Genomic DNA, 19,710 nt, shown 5'->3' with positions numbered 1-19,710 from the left:
CATTATTTGTAGCCAGTTGATTTTGTGCCAAATGACTGTGTCTATATGTGTGTATACATTTATGTGTATGTTATCTATATATAGTTAATGTACATATTCACTCATATTTATCATGTTGAGGCCTTAACAGCAGGAGTTTTCCATTAAAAACATTGATAATGAGAATATAATATGAATTTCTATAATAAGACATCATTAGAGGAATTTTGCTCAGGAAGCACTAAAGGTTTATAGACTCTTCCAAGCCTCCATTTGGTTTAATGGCCAAATAATAGAAATTTTAAGGGTTTTCAGTATTTCTTGATCATGACACAAATCTAGTATTGGTAAAAATAAAGCATAAACAAAAACTAACCAGGCTTATTATATTTTTGAAAGGGGCAAGCTACTGAGAGTATCTTGCCCGCACGGCGGAGCCTGGCAAGCTACCCATGACATATTCAATATGCCAAACACAGTAATAACAAGTCTCATGATGGAGATGTTACTGGGCCCGCTCGAGCAAATCGATGAACAACGGGAGGACCATGACCGTGATATTCACAGAATTCTCCTCATAATCATTTTTTTGTCAAATGGCATTTGAAAATTCTCCCAATGCAAGGTGAAATGAGCTGGGTCATAAAATGCAAGATCAGAACTAGAGCAAGAGAGAATAGCAGATAGGGCACTTGTCCCGTACATAGCTGACCTCAGCTTGATACCTGGTACCACATAGAATTCCCTGAGCATGCCAGGAGTGATCCCTGAGCAAGAGCCAAGAGTAGGCCCTGAGCACCCTAAGTGTGACTGACGAAACAAAATTTTAAGAGAATTTTAAATGCAAGTTCACCAGACATACTCCCTATCATGTACATTACAGAAGCACCAATAAATTAATAGAAATGCACAGTATGTCCATCTTTTCCGGAAGTTCGTCTCATGTAAACCATGTTGTGGGAAGAAATGGGAAGAAGGTGGTCCTTGCTTGGGCGTTGTAGATGAAAAACTTTCTCATTCCTGGTAGTCACATCAGATGGAAATTAGATATCCCCAGCCCTTAGGAAAGCCTGAACTGATGCAATACTGTGAATCCTCAGAATGCAAGAGTTACTTTGAGAAAATCACTATTCTAAATTAATATTAGAAAATGAAAAGTTGTAAGTTGAAGGTTTTGATGGCTATTACCAAACTGATTTTCAGTTAGACCTTGCTAGTTGATATTCCTGTTCAAGGAATACTTATTCCCACACCAAAACATTATTTAGTAGCACATGTGATGCACAAAATTATTGTATTTCTTTGATTATTTTTCAGTCTTAATTACTTGCTTAGGCTATTTGCAGTTCTTCTTTGAATTGTATATTCATCTTCTTTTTAATTATTCCATCTAGTTTGTTTTTCTTTTTTTATTATTAAATTCCTAGACATTTTTTAAACATATTCTTGATATTGATCCTTTGTGAAACAGGGCATTGATCTTGATGTTTGGAATCATTGTGGACATTTTGTAATGCTCTCAGATCTCAGATAAAATCAGTTAGCTTTGCCTTTGTTAACAGTTAAGAAAATCTTTTGCATCTCTACTTGATATTCTTCCATCCTCTGATTTCACTAATTTTTCTAACTATTTTTAAGAATATTAAACTGCATGTAACATTTCAATATTTACTTTTTGCTAATATTAACTTATTAGCTGGAGTGATAGCACAGCAGTAGGGCGTTTGTCTTGAGCGCAGCCAGCCCGGCTGAGCCAGTTTCGATTCCTCTGCCCCTCTCATAGAGCCCGGCAAGCTACCAAGAGTATCCTGCCCGCACGGCAAAGCCTGGCAAGCTACCCATGACATATTCAATATGCCAAACACAGTAACAACAAGTCTCAAAATGAAGACATTACTGGGCCCGCTCAAGCAAACTGATGAACAACGGGAGGACAGTGCTACAGTGCTATCTTCAAATATTAACTTATTAAGATTGATTCAGATTGTTATATGTCACTGTATATATATTTTTAATTTTTAAATTGAATCAAAGTGAGATACACAGTTACAAGATTGTTCATGATAGGATTTTAGTTATGTAATGTTCCAGAATCTATCCCTTCATCAGTGCATATTTCCCACCACTAGTGCCCCCAGTTTTCTTCCCACCTCCTCTATGGCAGGAGTTTTTCTTATCTCTGTCTCTCTCTCTGTCTCTCTGTCTCATTCTCTGTCTCCATCTTCGTCTCTGTCTCTCTTCTCTGTCAGTCTGTTTCTCTCCTTTTGAGCATTACAGTTTGCAATACATAAATTGAAAGGTTTTCAGGTATATCCCTTTACCTACTTTCAGTACTCAGTTCTTGTCCAGAGTGATCATTTCTATTTTTGTCATACTAGTCCCATCTCTATCCTTTCTGCCCTTTCGCCCCCCCGCCCCCCCCCACCCACGAACACTTGCAGCAAGCTTCCAACCATTAACCAGTCCTCCTGGTCCCTGTTTTACCTGGCCTTGGATATTAATCTCACACTATTTTTTTTATATACCACAAATGAGTGCAATCATTCTATGTCTGTCCTTCTCCTTCTGACTCATTTCACTCAGCATGATTCTCTCAATGTTCATCCATTTATATGAAAATTTCATGACTTCATTTTTTGTAACAGCTGCATAGTATTCCATTTCTTTATTCAGTCATCTGTTCTCAGGCACTTAGATTGTTTCCAGATTCTAGCTATTGTGTCACTATATTTCTTATTGAACTGTTGTAAACTGTAAAAGTCTGAGAATATATTATATTGCACTTAGTCTTTTAATGAATATGTTAGTTATTTCAAATTATTTTTTCTATTGAAAACATTGCTACCATCACAATTATTGTACATGTGTCTCATTGGACATGTCCAACAGTTTCTTTTTACTTGTTGATTTTGTTTTAGTTTCTAGTTTTCTAGTTGATTTTTACATCAAGTCAATTGTGCTTTTAAGGAGCTCTGGGGTCAGCAACATGAACCAGACTTAGAAAAGCTTTTGAAACATTTACTTGAGGTAATTTTCCAGGTTTTTTAGAAATATGTGGGTCCAAGTTTTTATTTATTTATTTATTTATTTATTTATGTTTTTATTAGTGAAACGCCATGTGGTATAGTTGTAGACTTACAATTTTGGGGGCTTGGGTTTCAGTTATACAATGATTGAGTACCCATCTCTCCACCAGTGCTTATTCTCTACCTCCAGTGCTCCCAGTATCCCTCCCACTCCCCCAATCCCCCCATCCCACCCCACCCCTATGGCAGGGCATTCCCTTTTGTTTTCTCTCTCCTTTTGGGTGCTGGATTCCACGAGATGTCAAAAGACTGCGTGGCCGCCCACCTACCAGATGGTCAGACTTCTTCATCAAGATCATGAACGATTGGTTTGAGGCCCTTCATGTTCCCGGAGCGAACAGATGCCATTGGGCTACACTAGCACGTGACAGGGACAAATGGAGATGTTACTGGCGCCCGCTCGAGCAAATTGACGACTAATGGGAAGTTAAATGATTAAGTGATTTGGGGGCTGTGGTTTGCAAAAGAGGCACTGAGTGGCAATCATGTTCAGTCTACACCTAAACTCAGGACCCTGAAAGCCAGCCACCGCTAGGACCCCAACCTGGGGTACCCGCCTCCACTTCCACAGTGAGCGCCAGCCCAACTATCCCGGCCCTTCCCAACAGGTATGTGGACTAGCAGCTGGACTGACTGGGGGGCATGGCCACCACCATAGGGGCATGGCCTCAAAAGTGGGCATGGTGGTCTCTTCAAAGTGGACGTGGCCTCCTCAAAGTGGGCGTGGTGTTCTCTAAGGCAGCCGCAATTACATTTCCCACTCCCACCACTCTTGACTTTCATCCCAGCCTTTATCACCTAATTCTGTGGAAAAATTCCTGGTCACCTCAACTATACCAATTATCCACTGGCCTACTCCAATTTTAACAAAAGACCAGTATGCAAGAAGCTGTACAAGCCCAATATTAAAAGAGCACCTCCTCCAAAGCTTCACTAGATGCCCATCATAAGCCAAAGAATAATACCTGAGAGGAAGGTCAGACTCTAGAAAGGGAGAAGGGTGACCACCATCGACCGACTTTATCCAGAATCCTTTCCCACGATAAGAGGAAACAGTGCTAGTGAGTTCCAGACAACTAGACAACCAAAACAACAGGAAGAAACAGCGCAAATCTCCACTACAAGGAGAGGATGAAGAAAAGAGTCCCAAATCCTCAACTTGGGTTATCCACAAATATGCTCTCTCCAATAAAGAATTCAGAGATGAAATGCAAAGGATGGTCAAGGAACTACTCAAAGAATCAATGGAGGAGATATTCAGAAAACTAAAGGAAGAAATCAAAGAAACAATAGAATGGATAATCGAGAAAAAACAGGAAGAAATGAGAGCAGAAATAAAAAAGCTACAAAAAGAAGTGTCATAAATAAAGGATTCAGTAGATGAAATTAAAAACTCAGTAGGTGCCCTCAGCAGTAGGATGAATACAGCTGAAGACAGGATCAGTGAGCTTGAAGATGAGCAACAGAAATCGCATAGGGAACAACAAACAATGGGAAAAGACCTCAAAATAGCTCTAAGGAGAATCAGAGACTTAGGGGATGACGCCAAGAGGAACAACATTAGAATCATTGGAGTGACAGTGGGTCCAGGTTTTGTACCACACCTGGCAGAATGCAGGACTTAATTCCTGGCCTCAGAGAAGCTTATGCTCTATTGGATATTGAACCCATGTCAGCCACATGCATGGCAGTGCCTTAGTCACTGTCCTATCTCTCCAGCCCTAGAAATTGAAAGGAAACAAAGTGCCTTGGGGATTGGCTTCTCACCCCTTTTACTCCCCTAATCTACAAGGGCAGTGCTCAGTCTGGTGAAGAAGGATTATTCTAGTTCCATGCAGAAAATTGAAAGGTAGAAAAATAATCTCTTTCTGCAGAAGTTAAAAATAGGTCTGAAAGGATGCAGTGGATCCTGGAGAAGGGATGTTGGCACTTTGGCGGTGGGTGTGGTGAATTTTAAAAGTATATTTAGGTACAAGTTCCATAAATTCCAAAGAAAGTGTCATTTGCTTTGGCAGAATCTGCCACTTGTAGGTAAAACCCAGTTTCAAGAACTGCCTGCTCTCTGCTGATCTTGGGCTCAGCCAAATACTGAAATCTAGAGCAGGAAACGTTTGAGTTTTTTATCTCAGAACTCTGCTTAATACCATAGGAAAATCTTTTTGATTAATCTCATTTCAATGGCTTGGTACACTTCATCTAATTTATCTTAAGGAACAGAGTGTTCTATTTTCGACATCTTTTGCTTTTGTCTATGGAAAAAGCTTTTTTTTCCTTTCCCTTTTTACTCTTAGCTAAGTCCATAATAGATATAAACAGAAACAGAACTTTTATCTTGACTGAAAACTCAAATCAAAAAATAAAGTCCACGAGCGCTCAAGTTCTGCAGGTAACAGTGGGAAAAAAGTTCTGCAGGCATGGTAGAACAGCAGCTCTTGAGAGAGCTTGGGGCTCTGGACCCAGCCTGTTCTCCCTTTTGATGGGAGCCCAGGAAGTGATTGTGATCCTGGTGTAAGAGTCGCTTGTCTGTTTCACATAAGACATACATGTGGCTTCCTGGGCAGAGCCTGTCTCCACCTTTGGAAATTCAATAAGGTGTTTGCTTCAAACAGCAGAATCACTCTCAGGGGAGTGCCTTCTTGACTACCAGCCTGAACTGTGAGCAATGGATACTCACCAACAATGCCGTCTCATCAACGGTTTCAGTCTCACCATGCTGTGTATGCCATGATCCTGGATTCTTCTGGGTTTATGGCAAGAGAGAAGAAATGAGCTAACAGCCCCAATAGCTGTCATCCTCAAGGAGACTCTGGCTCTTATTCCTGTACATTACCATTGCACTTATTTGATCAAAGTGATTTCTGACTGTAGGATTCATTGCAAAATAAGCTTGATCTGTTCTTTACCTGGCATTAGACTAACACCCAAGAATAGTAGAGGTAAGTACCAGGAGGTTTGCTCCATGCCTTGGAAGCCAGCCTTACATGCTGGAGGAAAAGGCAGCTTAGAGAGAAAAGGGAACACCAACTAAAGTGTGGTTGGAGGACCCACTCAGGATGGGAGATGCGTGCTGAAAGTAGACTGTGGATCAAAACAATTGTCACTCAATACCCCATTGCAAACCACAACACCCAAAAGGAGAGAGAAAACAAAAGGGAATTCCCTGTCACAGAGGCGCGGTGGGGTGGGGGTATGAAGTGTGGGGGTGGGAGGGGTACTAGGATCATCGGTTGTGGAGAATGGGCACTGGTAGAGGGATGGGTACTCAAGCATTATATGAAACACAAGCACGAAAGTTTGTAAGTCTGTAACTGTACCTCACAGTGATTCAGGAATCACTGTCACTGTCCTTCTGTTATTCATCAATTTGCTCGAGTGGTCTCAGTCTCCATTTTGAGACTTGTTGTTACTGTGTTTGGCATATTGAATATGTCACGGGTAGCTTGCCAGGCTTTACCGTGCAGGCGAGATACTCTCGGTAGCTTGCCAGGCTTTCCGAGAGAGGCAGAGGAATTGAACCTGGCTCGGCTGGGCCAGCTGTGTGCAAGGCAAACACCCTACCACTGTGCTATTGCTCCAGCCTGATTCACTAATAAAAAATAAAAATAAATAAATAAAATAAAAACACTGTAATTTCAGTAATATTGGGGAAAAAAAGAAATGCACATTCCACAATGAAAGAAAAATACTCTAGCTCCTTCTTTTCTTGGACACTTACCTTAAGACATTCAATGAATCATGATGCCATTGTGACTTCTTTTTTTTTTTTTTAAATTTTATTGAATCACCGTGAGATAGATACAAGGTTTCATGTTTGGGTTACAATCACACAATGATCAAACACCCATCCCTCCACCAGTGCACATTCTCCACCACCAATATCCCCGGTATAACCCCCCCTTTCCCACCCTCCCTCTGCCTCCATGGCAGGTATGATTGCCCATAATCTCTCTCTACTTTTGGGCATTATGGTTTGCAATACAGACCCTGGGAGGTTATCATGTTTGGCCCTTTATCTACTTTCTGCACACATCTCCCATCCCGACCGATTCCTCCAGCCATCTTTTTCTTAATGATCCCTTCTCTATTCCAGCTGCCTTCTCCCCTTTGCTCCTGAGGCAGGCTTCCAGCTATGGAGCAATCTATCTGTCCCGTGTATCTAGACTCGCAGGCAAAGTCTTGAATCTTCAACTGCCTTACAATGAATGCAGTCATGAGAATTACTTTGAACTCTTGGGAAAACTTAGTCAAACTTCTTCCTATTCCTATAGATTAAATGTTGCTTTTCTACCCTGATTTTAGCTGTCAGTTTTGTTGGGAGAACTTCTCTATCTCTATCTTATCCAAATGTCTTCAACAACTTTCTTGAAATGTGACTCACATACTATTCAGTTCACCCCTCCTTAAATTTCCCAAATTCAGATATTACCTTCAGATATACTACATAATGTGTAAAAGTGTCACCTCAGCATCAATTATTTGTAGTATTATACAGAATTCTGTGGTAAAAAGTCCATAATATAATTTTTTAAAATGGGCTTTGCTACATCAAAAATAAACACCTGAAAAAGAAAAAAAACATTCAGGCCAGAGAGAGAGAGAGAGAGAGAGAGAGAGGTAGCTCAGAGGCCTGCCCCCATGCTATGAACACAGGAGAGCCAGGTTCTATCCTCAGCACCATGTACTCCCCCAAATACCACTGGGAGTGGCACCCGAGCACAGAGCCAGAAGTAAATCTGAGAACTGTCAGGTGTGGCCCACCTCTCCCACACCCTAAAACACCTATTAGCAGTGAATTTTCATTTGCAGCCAACTTCATCCACAGTGCAAGACAACTGTAGATGATCTCCTAGAGACCATGATTTGTTATGATTGGATGTCCCTCACATTTTTTCACTATTTATTCCTGTTGTATGTATCCAAATTTCATTTCTTTTTAGTGATGAGTTGACATTCCATTATTAGAACCTACAAACTTTTATTTATGCACTCTTATTTATTTATGCATTATTGAAGGACACTTGACTTCTTTCTAGTTTTTTGGCTGTTATAAGTAATGTCAAACTAAACATTCATGTGCAAATTTTGCACAATGTGTGCTTTCATTTCTCTTATACATAGATAAGACATAAGATAATATGGATAATTGGTCACTTTACATTTAATATATGGAGGCACTACCAACTAGTTTTCCAAAGTTGCTGTACTATTTTTTTGGGGGGTCACACCCGGCACGGTGCTATCCCCAGTACCACATATGGTGTCCCAAACTCTGCCAGGAGCGATCTCTGAGCACTGACTCAGGAGTAATCCCAAGTACCTTTGGGTGTGGCCCCAAAACTAGGTAAAGGTAAAGGCCCTCCCGTTGTTCTTCGATTTGCTCGAGCGGGCCCAGTAACGTCCCCATTGGAGACTTTGTTGATACTGTGTCTGGCATATCGAATACGTCACAGGTAGCTTGCCAGGCTCTGCCGTGCGGGCGAGATACTCTCGGTAGCTTGCCGGGCTCTCCGAGAGGGGAGGAGGAATCAAACTCGGGTCGGCCATATTGGCTGCATGCAAGGCAAATGCCCTACCGCTGTGCTATCGCTCTAGCCCAAAACTTAAAACAAAAAAATCCAAAACACAAGTAAAAGATTCTTTCTGAAACTTTATGTATCATCCTTACTCTTTTACATTCTATCTTGACTACTATAGCTTTGTCTCAAGTCTCAATTCAATAAATGAGTCTTTCAATCTTATTCTTCTTCTCAAGTTTGTTCTAGTTATCCTGGGAAATTTGTATTTCTATTTGAAACTTAGAATCTTGTCCGTTTCTCCCAGAATTATATAAAATTTTGCATTCTTGTACATTTCTAAAGTCATTCTGGCTGTATTTCACATGATTAACTTTATTTTAAAATCATTGCTAATGTAGAGAAATACAGTTTAATGTTATTCTTCTATTCAAAAATGTGATTAACTTATAGTTTTAATATTTTAATGGATTATTATATATTCTATATTTAGGTTTTTGCAAAAACATGCAATATGTAAAAGATTCTATATATAGGTAAGTATTGTCATTTTTTGTTTCCATTTAGATTTTTTTTTTTGCTTATTTTTTTTGCTGACTAGAACTCTCAGGACAGTATTTAATAGAAACAGGAAAGAGCAGATATTGTTGTCTTGATTTTGATTTTAGAAGGAAGCATTAAGTCTTCCATCAGTCAGTATATTAGCTGATAAATTTTTCACAGATCCATCTGATTCAGGTGATAAAGCATCCTCCTGTTCCTGGCTTATTGTCTGTCCTTGGCGTTTGAAGAAGAGTTTTGAATTTTGTCAAGTATTTTCATTTGTGTCTATCAACATAATTATATGATGTTTGCTCATTTTGTTGATGTGTTGTATTTTGATGTGAAACTAATATCTCATTATGATATACTACATGGTCTTATAAACACTTTTAATATAATTTTTTTTATATTTTGAGGATTGATATATCTACATTCATAAATAATAACAGTCTGAAGTTTTCTTGTAATGGCCGTAAGTTCAACATTTTTCTATTGATTCAAATCTGCAGCTAAGCCTCTCTAGTGAATTCTACATTTTTGTTGTACTTTTGCTGTTATTGTTGTTGGTGTTGTTTTATTTTGGAATCACACACAGCTGTGCTCAGGACTTACTCCTGACTCTGCACTCATGAATTACTCCCAGAGGTGCTTGGGAGACAATATGGGATGCCATGGATTGAACCTGGGTCGACCACATGGAAAGCAAGCACCCTACCTGCTGTACTCTCTCTCCACCCTCTTGGTTATATTTCTAAACTCCAGAATTCCCACTTAGTTTTTGGTAGTAATATCTTATTTCTTTATTGATGGATGAACTATTCCCATCCCCATTTCCTTTGATGCCTTGTTAAGTTTGTTTCAGGACAGGGAATCAGAACTAAGTTGCCTTCATAGATGCATCAAGAGAGGAGTTTGGAACATGACAGAACTGGTCAGTGTCTGTCATGGGGCATGCTTACGAGGCCTAGGAAGGACAAAACCTTTTTCACTCCAGTATGGAAAGTGAACATGAGGACAAAGCCAGTATAGATGCAGGGCAGTGGGAGAATGACCAGAAAATCTCAGAGGAAATGAGCTAGAATTCTGATGTTGTCTTTGCCTCTGAAATCTTTCCTAATTAGGATACTTTCAGTTCTATGGCTCAGGAAATAGCCTTTCCAAACTGAACTTGACCTGTGAACAAAAGTCTTCAATAGTTTTAACTAATGTCAACATGTTGGGGAAGAACTAGTTCAAAGTAATGAGAATTATTCTTGTACATCAGTAGTGAAAACAATCACAGAAAAATGCTATTAATTTATAGCCATTAAGATACAATGCTGGAAATATTGGTTTTGAACATCAGCTCATTTATCAGATGGGGATAAATATGAAAACTTTAGGGAGATGTGTTAGCATTTGAAGTATTTAGTTCTGTCTTATTGTTCTGTTTTTAGGACACACCCAGAGGTGCCCAGGTCTTACTCCTGGCTATATGCTTAGGGATAATATTGAGCCTAGGTCAGTCACATGCAAGGCAAGCACCCTACCTGCTCGCTGTACTATAACTCCAGCCCCCTAGAGCATTTGGTTCTTCATGACAGTGCTCGGTTTCATTCAACCTAGAAAATCAGGATGCCTTGCCTGGAAACCTCAATTCTCCACTTGATTTAGAAGTGTTTGGGGTGGGGCCTTACAAATAGTTCCAGAGAGGGAGGCAAAGAAATGTGAAACATGTGCTCTTACCCTTTGAGTTATCTCCCCAGCTCTATGGTCTGCTTTTTAGATATTTTTTACTAGGCACCATGGACCTGCATGATAGAGTAATAGCATTTCCTCTGTTCTTTTATTAGAGTTCCACCTTATGAATTGTTCTGTGGATCAATAAAATTATTAAGGGAGCAGTTGGCAGCTTCTCTGGCTCAGGGCAGGTTTCAGGTACAGGGGCATCCCCATCCGGCTCTTCCCAGGAAGCTGCATCTGAACCTCTCTCTTCTCTGAAGATTCTCAGTACACTGACATCCTCTATGAAAGAGTCACTGCTGAGTGCATCCAAGCAAAGTTACTGCGAATTCTTGGTTTTTTTTAGAAACCATTTATCCTGTGAGAAGGTTTTTCACCCAATGAAAGTAGAGTGTCTTGTTTGAAGCGGGAGATCATCATTGTCCAGTGGTGACCACTGGCTCAGTACCTACCTTCAGTTCAGTACAAGGACGTAGGAATGGAGGAGGAAGCTAGGGGTTGACTTTCAAAGCATCTATTTCAAGACACTCTTACACTTTCTTTAGCTGTTACCTAGAAAGAATTCCTCCAAACAAGCTTGTTTTTTTTTTAAAACAACCTTTATTTATGTATGTATGTATTTGTTTATTTATTTATTTTTGCTTTTTGGGTCATACCCGGTGATGCACAGGGGTTATTCCTGGCTCATCCACTCAGGAATTACTCCTGGCTGTGCTCAGGGGACCGTATGGGATGCTGGGAATCGAACCCAGGTCAGCCACGTGCAAGGCAAACGCCCTACCTGCTGTGCTATGGCTCCAGCCCCCCAAACAAGCTTGTTTTTTTAAAGCAAAGAGAATGAGGGTATTTTGAAGATTGCTGCTCACTTCCTGGTTAGTCCCAATGAAAAGGCCATGGTATTGTATTTCAAAGCTTAACTCAGCTAACTTGGCTTATCTATAATGTATTGGGAAGAGAAAATCAAAAGATAAAAGTATAGCCAACTGCAATATTCAATACAGGGGTTTTTTGTTTGTTTGCTTGTTTTTTTTTTTTTCCCCAGGAGGCCATTCCCAGCTTACCAGAGGTAATGATAAACCACAGTTGTCACCACTTGTTCATTTCTTGACCATTAGGAAAGGACAAGACTTTATGTATTGATTGGATTGGTGGTTATTCTTTCTAACCCAAGGACAGGTTAGAAACGTGTGAAGGTGTCTTGGGAGGAGAGTCTGTTTCTTTAAACTAGCAGGGAATAGCCAGTGTCTACTGAAAAACACCCCTTAGCCTGAGAACAGAATTGACAAGGATAAAGGAAGGGACCCACCATAGTGGCAGGAGGATGGGGGCAAGAGACTCGGGGAGATATTGGCACTTTGGCTGTGGGTGTTAACTTTGTATCACAAAAACATAAACAATATACTCTTGAAAACCAATGTTACCTCCACATATCAAACATACAGACCAATATAAAATTATCAAAGAAATGGGGTGCTAAATAGACTCATAATATTTGGCAGATCCCAGTAGTGGCCCAGTTTTTCCTTGCTGCTCTCTGGCTGTGAACTTCAGTAGCCCAGGCATTTAGTTTATATACCACTGTTCTAACAGGCATTTAGTTTATATACCACTGTTGTTCATTGATTTGCTCAAGCAGACCCAGTAACGTCTCTGTCTTGAGACTTGTTGTTACTGTGTTTGGCATATCGAATACATCACGAGTAGCTTGCCAGGCTTTGCTGTGCAGGCGAGATACTCTTGGTAGCTTGCCGGGCTCTCCAAGAGGGGCGGAGGAATAGAACCTGGCTCGGCCGGGCTGGCTGTGTGCAAGGCAAACACCCTACCGCTGTGCTATTGCTCCAGCCCTGATATATAGATAGATAGATAGATAGATAGATAGATAGATAGATAGATAGATATAATCTATCTATCTATATATATATATATATAGGCCAAAAAAGCTATAAATTAAGCTGTAGGATAAGGTTTGTTTAATGTTGGCTCTGATCCTTGATTGACCAGTCTATTTAGTTTCCTGTAAGAATGAATGGGTTTATTCAGAGAATATGCTATACTGCAAAATAGCATTTTATTTTATGTATGAGCAATGCTCATTCTTTGAGTCAGGCATTGTCCTTGTCTTTAAAATTGAGATGATAGTACAACCTTTCCTACCTTCACAGGGTCCCTGTGAGATGCCAATAAAATAATATGAAAATCTGCTTTATGAATTGGGATGTGTTATCCACTTACTGTGTTTTTTCTACCATGGTCTAGATTATGAATGATGAGCTATCAATATTTGCTTATGAAATGTATGGACTGAAAGCATTTTATGTAAATGTTTATGTAAATGTTTCTAATTTCAACCTATTTTATTATATGGTTCAAGCTCAGCTCCGCTAGCAATGCCAGTCTCAGTTGGACCCCTTTTGGTTGGCACTGTTGAAACTTCCAGAAATGTGCTATTTAGCTGAGAAAATGGTAGAGGAGAGCAGAAAAATATTTGAAAAGTTAACGCAGCTAATTAATATACCCCAAATTCCTGTCAGTTCCTTAACAACAGTGTATTGCTGAAAAACAATAGTGGGCCTAGGGTGTGACTCAGTGGTAAAGCACACATATGGCATGTGTGAGGTCCTGAGTTTGATCCCTGACACCAAAAAGCAAGTAAAACTAACAAGACGTGCACCAGTAAAGCTCATTCCAATGTTGGTACTTTTAAATTTAAGAATACATACAATGATTGTTATTCTAAATGTTGTCCCTCAAATACAATTTATTTATTACAAAGTTAGGAGACTACATGACTTCAGAGTAACTTGTTTAATAATTGTACTATTTCAAGAGACATAGGGTTTTTTTTTTTTTTTGCAAAGAAAACTTATGAAATCCCGAGTCCCCATTTGAATGTACTGCTTAGCATTTTAGCAAACAAGTTCCTTCTCTCTGTCTTGTACAACAACCCGCATTGACTTGTGGGCAAAGGAAAAAGTCAATCAGAAAAGCACTGATTTTGTAGGTCAAGGTTTCCCTCCACTCTCTAATTATGGGGAGTAAACACCAAAGGCCCCCATAGCCATTGAGCTCATGGCCCCAGAGAACCCCAAAGGCACCCCAACAGCAAAAAAGCTTGCTTTCTAAAGAACAACCAGGTGACCAAGCATAGACAATACCTGTGAAAAAAATTTTGAGCCCGTGGCATGATGTCAGTAAGTGCAGACAACCTGAGTACTTTCACCCAAGTTCCTAGAGTCTGGGAGAACTTTCTTCTAATACTGGGTGTGGGTGTTGGAAGCATGTGCACAAGCTGAAACACAACATCGATGGGAGAGTAATTGCTTGCATCTGTAAGAAAAAAAAAAGGTATTTTTAATTTTTAACAAGGAGCTTAGCAATAAAAGGTATTTGGATGATTCCATTTGAAATGCATTTTGTGGAAGAGTATGACCTCTGGTGTTAAACTAGAGAAATTCCAGCACTTAAACATTTTAATGGAGGAAAGTAAAGCAAATGTTAATATCCTGAGTTTGTCACTGGGGCTGCTTGCCCTGTTTCAAGGTCTATCTTTCAATTTTTATTTATTTGTTTGTTTGTTTATTCCCTGCCTGCGTGCTCCTTTTTGGCACTCAAAAATATGAGTATCTGCTATACACAAAACACTGATTTTTTTTTTATCCTGATGGCTTAATACCTTACGTGTATCCCTATAATCCCTTGTAAAAAAAAAAAAAGGAAAGCACACATATTTTTGAAATTTACCTTGATTCAAATTCCTTTGCTGATTTTATGAATAAGAATCAGAAAAATAAGTGGTAATTTTTAAAAAGATCCTATTGACTTATTTCCTCATGACCTTCTCCTCTCACTTATCTTCCCTCTGTTGATAGTGATGCTGCACGGCCCAGGATTTCTGCTTCCGAGGGGGGTGCTCAATGGGTCGTGCTCACCCTCCTAGGGCGGTGTGGCTGGCGTATGGAACACAGATAGCAGGGCTGCTGGCATGCATGAAGAACACGGGAAGGACTGAATGTGCCGCCCCAAGCTTTCACGGCCTGAGTCATCTCTAGACCCCCAACAACTCAACATGGCACCGTCATAGCTCAGCGGTGTAAGACGCCCCAACAAAGAACTTATAGGGATTAGACTAAAATTAAAAGAAATGTTTGGGGTCCCATCTGCCTACAAATGGGGGCGCTTTCCTCTCCTCCAAGGCAGGCACTTAGTAACAAGCTTTGGTGAGTGGGCCTGGCTGGCTTCCAGAAGGAAAAGGTGAACCCTGTGTGACTTGCTCTCCCCGCTCTGGTTACAGTATGTGCCCCACTATTTTAGTATTTTTAATGAAATCACCATGAGATTAACAGTTACAAAGCTGTCCATGACTGGGTTTCAATGTTCCAACACCGGTCCCTTCACCAGAATACATTTCCCACCATCAGTGTTCCCAGTTTTTCAAACTGTTGGCAGAAGTGCCTTTTGCCATTTGCTATTCCTCAGTCTTCAGTTTTGTATTCTGGCAGTTCTTTGTTCTGAAGCCGTATTTTCCACTTCTTTGGGCACTTGTGCTCTCCCATCTCTCTCCTTCCCTTGAATCACTTCCTTGAGCAAGGGCACCTCCCTACATCCTTGAGATAGATCCCAGGAAACACTCTGTGGAGGATTCCTGGCACTGTATCTAATCCGGTTCAGAGGTATGGAGCTGTACATAGCAGAGAATACAAGAAACAAGTAAGTATTCTCCCACTTACTTGTTTATTGAATCTCTATTAAAAGGTTAAAAGATTCCACTTGGCTATTTTAGAAAATCACGTCCACAGAGAAACTGCATGATATTTTTTGCTTCTCTCTTATAACTCTAGTATCAAATATAACGTGGCTAAAAACTATGGTGATTTTTTGAAGGGGTTTATGTAATCGTTCATTTAAATTTAGGAAAGGCTGATAAAAGTATTAATTTACCATGGTAACGCTTTTTTGACATATTTCAATTTGTAAAGGTGAATCACTTTTTTTCCCCAATTTTATTATTGCATCAGCTACATACAGCAATTAGACAAAGACTCTCCAGTTTGTTACAGAGTGCACATAAACGGGGGTGGGGGTGGGTGGGGGATGGATTTTGTGTTTGAGTTCAATTTTGCTCCGGTTCAGAAGGTGAATGACTTTAAATTTGGAAGCCCTCGGTGTAAATTTCAATTATTCATTAGAATTCTTTGGAGAAGTCACTCTCATCACACAATCCTTACCATTTCTATTCTCCCACCCCCAAACACACCGGGAGCCTTGTTCCCAATTCCCAACCAACGGAATAGCATTGCCAAAATTCTTAATAGATGGTAAACTCTGAAGCTGTCTCTACAATTCACTCAATCACATGCTGTGTGTAACCCAGGTCACTGAGACTGGCAAACTCAGCTAATACGCATTGTTGGAAGTAGCGAGCTGTGGGGACATTGTTTAATCCATGTCCAGGAGATATCCCCCAATGAATTATTCACTCTTGGCATTGAAAACACAGGCACTCATGCCGGAGCAGGTACCAGGTAAGCACGTTTAGGGCAGCTGCCGAGTAGAATGTCAAGAAATTGGATCCATAGAAGACTTGCAATTACCTAATGAGGGTGTTCTGTTTCTCTTCTATTTCTTGGTCTCTCTAATTCGTTCTATTCCTCGTCTTCAGAAGCCAGGTGCTAGCAAGCACGGTGTCGAGTGGAAATAGATGTTCCTCTGTCGCCCCCCGCCCCCTGCCCCCCGCCCTGGCTTTCCCTTTCTTTCCCGGAGGCTGGAATTTCCCCTCTACCAAGAAATCCCCTCTTGAAACGCGCAAGATGGAGCTCAGACAAAGAACCCTGGAAAGGAGACCCCTACCGTTGTCTGCCGGTGCCTCTTTTCTCCAGCGCGGGGGAAATTCGCGAGGCACCACATGGCAACGGCTTGAATGGGCATTTATCAAAGAGATCGATAGACACCGTGCCTGGCTGGAGGGACACCCCTGCCCGGGCCCCGGGGGACGCTCGCGTCGCCCGGATCAATGAAGCGGCGGGCAGCTCCAGCCCACCCGTGGGAAACCTCCCCGGCCTGGCCCTTCTCCCCCAATCCCTGTGGTCAGGGCTTGGCGGGGACGCCGCTGGCCGCCGGCGCCGCGCTGACCCGCCCTGCCTTTGTGTCTCTGCTGCAGGTGGGGAGGAGGAAGAGGAGCCCCCGAGGACCCGGCTCAGCGACCCGCAGACCTCGCAGCCCGCCGCCGCCGCGCCGGGACCCTCCCCGGAGCCCTCGGACCTGCCCGCCAGGGTGGCCGGACCCGGCCAGAGCCCGAGACCCGGCGGCCGTGGGGGCAGCGGCCCCTCATGTTCGGCAAAAGGCTCAAATGTGAGCGGCGGGAACGGGGAAAGCCCTCCGCCCCCGCCAGGGGGACCCGGGAAGCCCGTGTGGGTTTCTCCCGGGGATGGCGGGGATCCCCTCCTCCGGCCCCGCCCCCATCCTCCCCCAGCCCGGGGAGCGGAGGCCCTTAACCCTTCCCGCGCCACCGCGCTCCCAGTTCAGAGCGCAGCCCCACGCGCGCGAGCCTCGGCCGCGGAGGGGCGGCGGGACTAGGCGTAGCCGAGCCCGCCGTGATCTCGCAGCCGCCGCCCAATTGGGGGGGGGCGGGGGGCGCTCAACCCCCGGGGTGGGGGGAATTCCAAGGCCCTGGAGGCACTGTCATAGCCAGTCGCCAAACTTTTGCTCATCCAAGCCGGGCTCCCCCAGTTCCGTGGTAGTGCTTCACTGGTCGCCCGCCGTACGCCTGTGGGGGGATGTGGGGGGGATCTGGGGGGTGGGAGTGTCAATCTGCAGCTCGATCAAGCATGCACGGGGTCGCGGGAGTCGCTAGGGTGATGCATAGTCCCCCGTGCCGGGCTGGGGTGGCCCGGGTGCTGCAGTGCTGGTGCGAGTGAGCCAGGCTGCAGGTCCGGCACGAGTTAAGGAGGCGGCAGCCCCAGCCGAAGGAACATCCCCCTTTTGTTGGTCTTCCCCCCAGCCCCCAGCTGCAGCCCTGCTGCACAGCCTACGGGCTTCCCATCCTCGGTGGTCTCGGGGGCCCTCCTCAGTGGCAGCCGGACCTCCCCGCCCCCCGCCCCACCTCGGCTGATCCTAGCCAACGTACCCAAGAGGGGGTCCTTCCTGCAGCTGTCCCCCCATCTCCATCTCACTCTTACACATCCGCTCCCCCAAAGGCGCGCGCCCCGCAAACTCCGTCTCGGTCCCCGCAGGTGATGTCATGCCCATTGTTTTGGTGCGCCCAGCCAATGGGGCTCGCCGCCTGGATTCTACCGGAGCCGGCATGGGCCCTTCCTCGAACCAGCAGCAGGAGTCCCCGCTCCCGACCATAACGCATTGCGCAGGGTGCACCACCGCCTGGTCTCCCTGCAGCTTTAACAGCCCCGACATGGAAACCCCATTGCAGTTCCAGCGCGGCTTCTTCTCAGAGCAGCAGCAGCAGCCGCCGCCGCAGCAGCAGCCGCCGCCGCCGCCGCGCTCCTCACACCTGCATTGCCAGCCGCCGCCGCCGCCGAGCCAGGACAAGCCGTGCCCGCCCTTCGCGTCCCTCCCGCACCCTCAGCACCGCCCGCACCTCGGGTACCAGCCGCCGGGCAGCGGCGGCAGCAGCCCATGCCTCCGGTGCAACAGCTGCGCCTCCTCCGGGGCCCCGGGGGCGGGGGCGGGGGCGGGGGATAACCTGTCCCTGCTGCTCCGCACCTCCTCGCCCGGCGGCGCCTTCCGGACCCGCACCTCGTCGCCGCTGTCGGGCTCGTCGTGCTGCTGCTGCTGCTCGTCGCGCCGGGGCAGCCAGCTCAATGTGAGCGAGCTGACGCCGTCCAGCCATGCCAGTGCGCTCCGGCAGCAGTTCGCGCAGCAGCCGCCGTCCGCCTCCCAGTACCACCAGTGCCACAGCCTGCAGCCCGCCGCCAGCCCCACGGGCAGCCTGGGCAGCCTGGGCTCCGGGCCCCCGCTCTCGCACCACCACCACCACCACCACCAACACCACCCCCCGCCCCCGGCGCACTACCAGCAGCACCAGCAGCCCCCGGCGCGCCGCGAGAGCAACCCCTTCACCGAAATAGCCATGAGCAGCTGCAGGTACAACGGGGGCGTCATGCGGCCGCTCAGCAACTTGAGCGCGTCCCGCCGGAACCTGCACGAGATGGACTCGGAGGCGCAACCCCTGCAGCCCCCCGCGGCCGTCGGAGGCGGTGGAGGAGGAGGAGGAGGAGGAGGCGGCGGCGGCGGCGGTGGCACCTCGTCCTCCCCGTCTGCAGCGGCCGCCGCCGCCGCCGCTTCGTCCTCAGCCCCGGAGATCGTGGTGTCCAAGCCGGAGCACAACAACTCCAACAACCTGGCGCTCTATGGAGCCGGCGGCGGCGGCGGCAGCACCGGCGGCGGCGGCAGCGGCCACGGCAGCAGCAGCGGCACCAAGTCCAGCAAGAAGAAGAACCAGAATATCGGCTACAAGCTGGGCCACCGGCGCGCCCTGTTCGAGAAGCGCAAGCGGCTCAGCGACTACGCGCTCATCTTCGGCATGTTCGGCATCGTGGTCATGGTCATCGAGACCGAGCTGTCTTGGGGCGCCTACGACAAGGTATGCCAGCCGCCCCGCCGCTGCCGGTCCCCCTCCGGTGCCGGGGCACCTGGCCCCGAGGGACACGGGCACTGACAGGAGCATCCCCCCTCCGCAACCCCCCCCCCCCGCCCCACGCTCCCCACATCCCCCTGCCTGCCAGTTCCTAGCCCGCCTTCCCCCCAGAGGACTCAGGTGCCCCAAGTGGCCCGCCGAGCTCCAGCTGGCACGCGCGCCCAGAGTCTGCGATTTCAACTCGCCTCTCTGCGCGCAGCCAAAGTTGTGAAAGCGG

At 45.1% G+C, this 19,710-nt stretch overlaps 1 protein-coding gene across 2 annotated transcripts in view; it reads left to right on the top strand.

Annotated features, from left to right (window-relative positions):
* The window catches only part of KCNN2 (potassium calcium-activated channel subfamily N member 2), a 373,511-nt gene that overhangs the window by 219,996 nt on the left and 133,805 nt on the right, over window positions 1–19,710 (top strand). For both annotated transcript variants that reach the window (XM_056116709.1, XM_056116710.1), the window contains 2 exons: window positions 17,001–17,191; window positions 18,073–19,439. In XM_056116709.1, coding sequence (XP_055972684.1) covers window positions 17,170–17,191; window positions 18,073–19,439 — 1,389 coding nt within the window. In that variant the 5' untranslated portion in view covers window positions 17,001–17,169. The remainder of the gene's footprint in view (window positions 1–17,000; window positions 17,192–18,072; window positions 19,440–19,710) is intronic.

The sequence above is a fragment of the Sorex fumeus genome, unplaced genomic scaffold (assembly GCF_029834395.1).
Source record: "Sorex fumeus unplaced genomic scaffold, SorFum_2.1 ptg000033l, whole genome shotgun sequence".
NCBI lineage: Eukaryota > Metazoa > Chordata > Mammalia > Eulipotyphla > Soricidae > Sorex > Sorex fumeus.
This window is presented reverse-complemented; position numbering and strand designations above follow the sequence as displayed.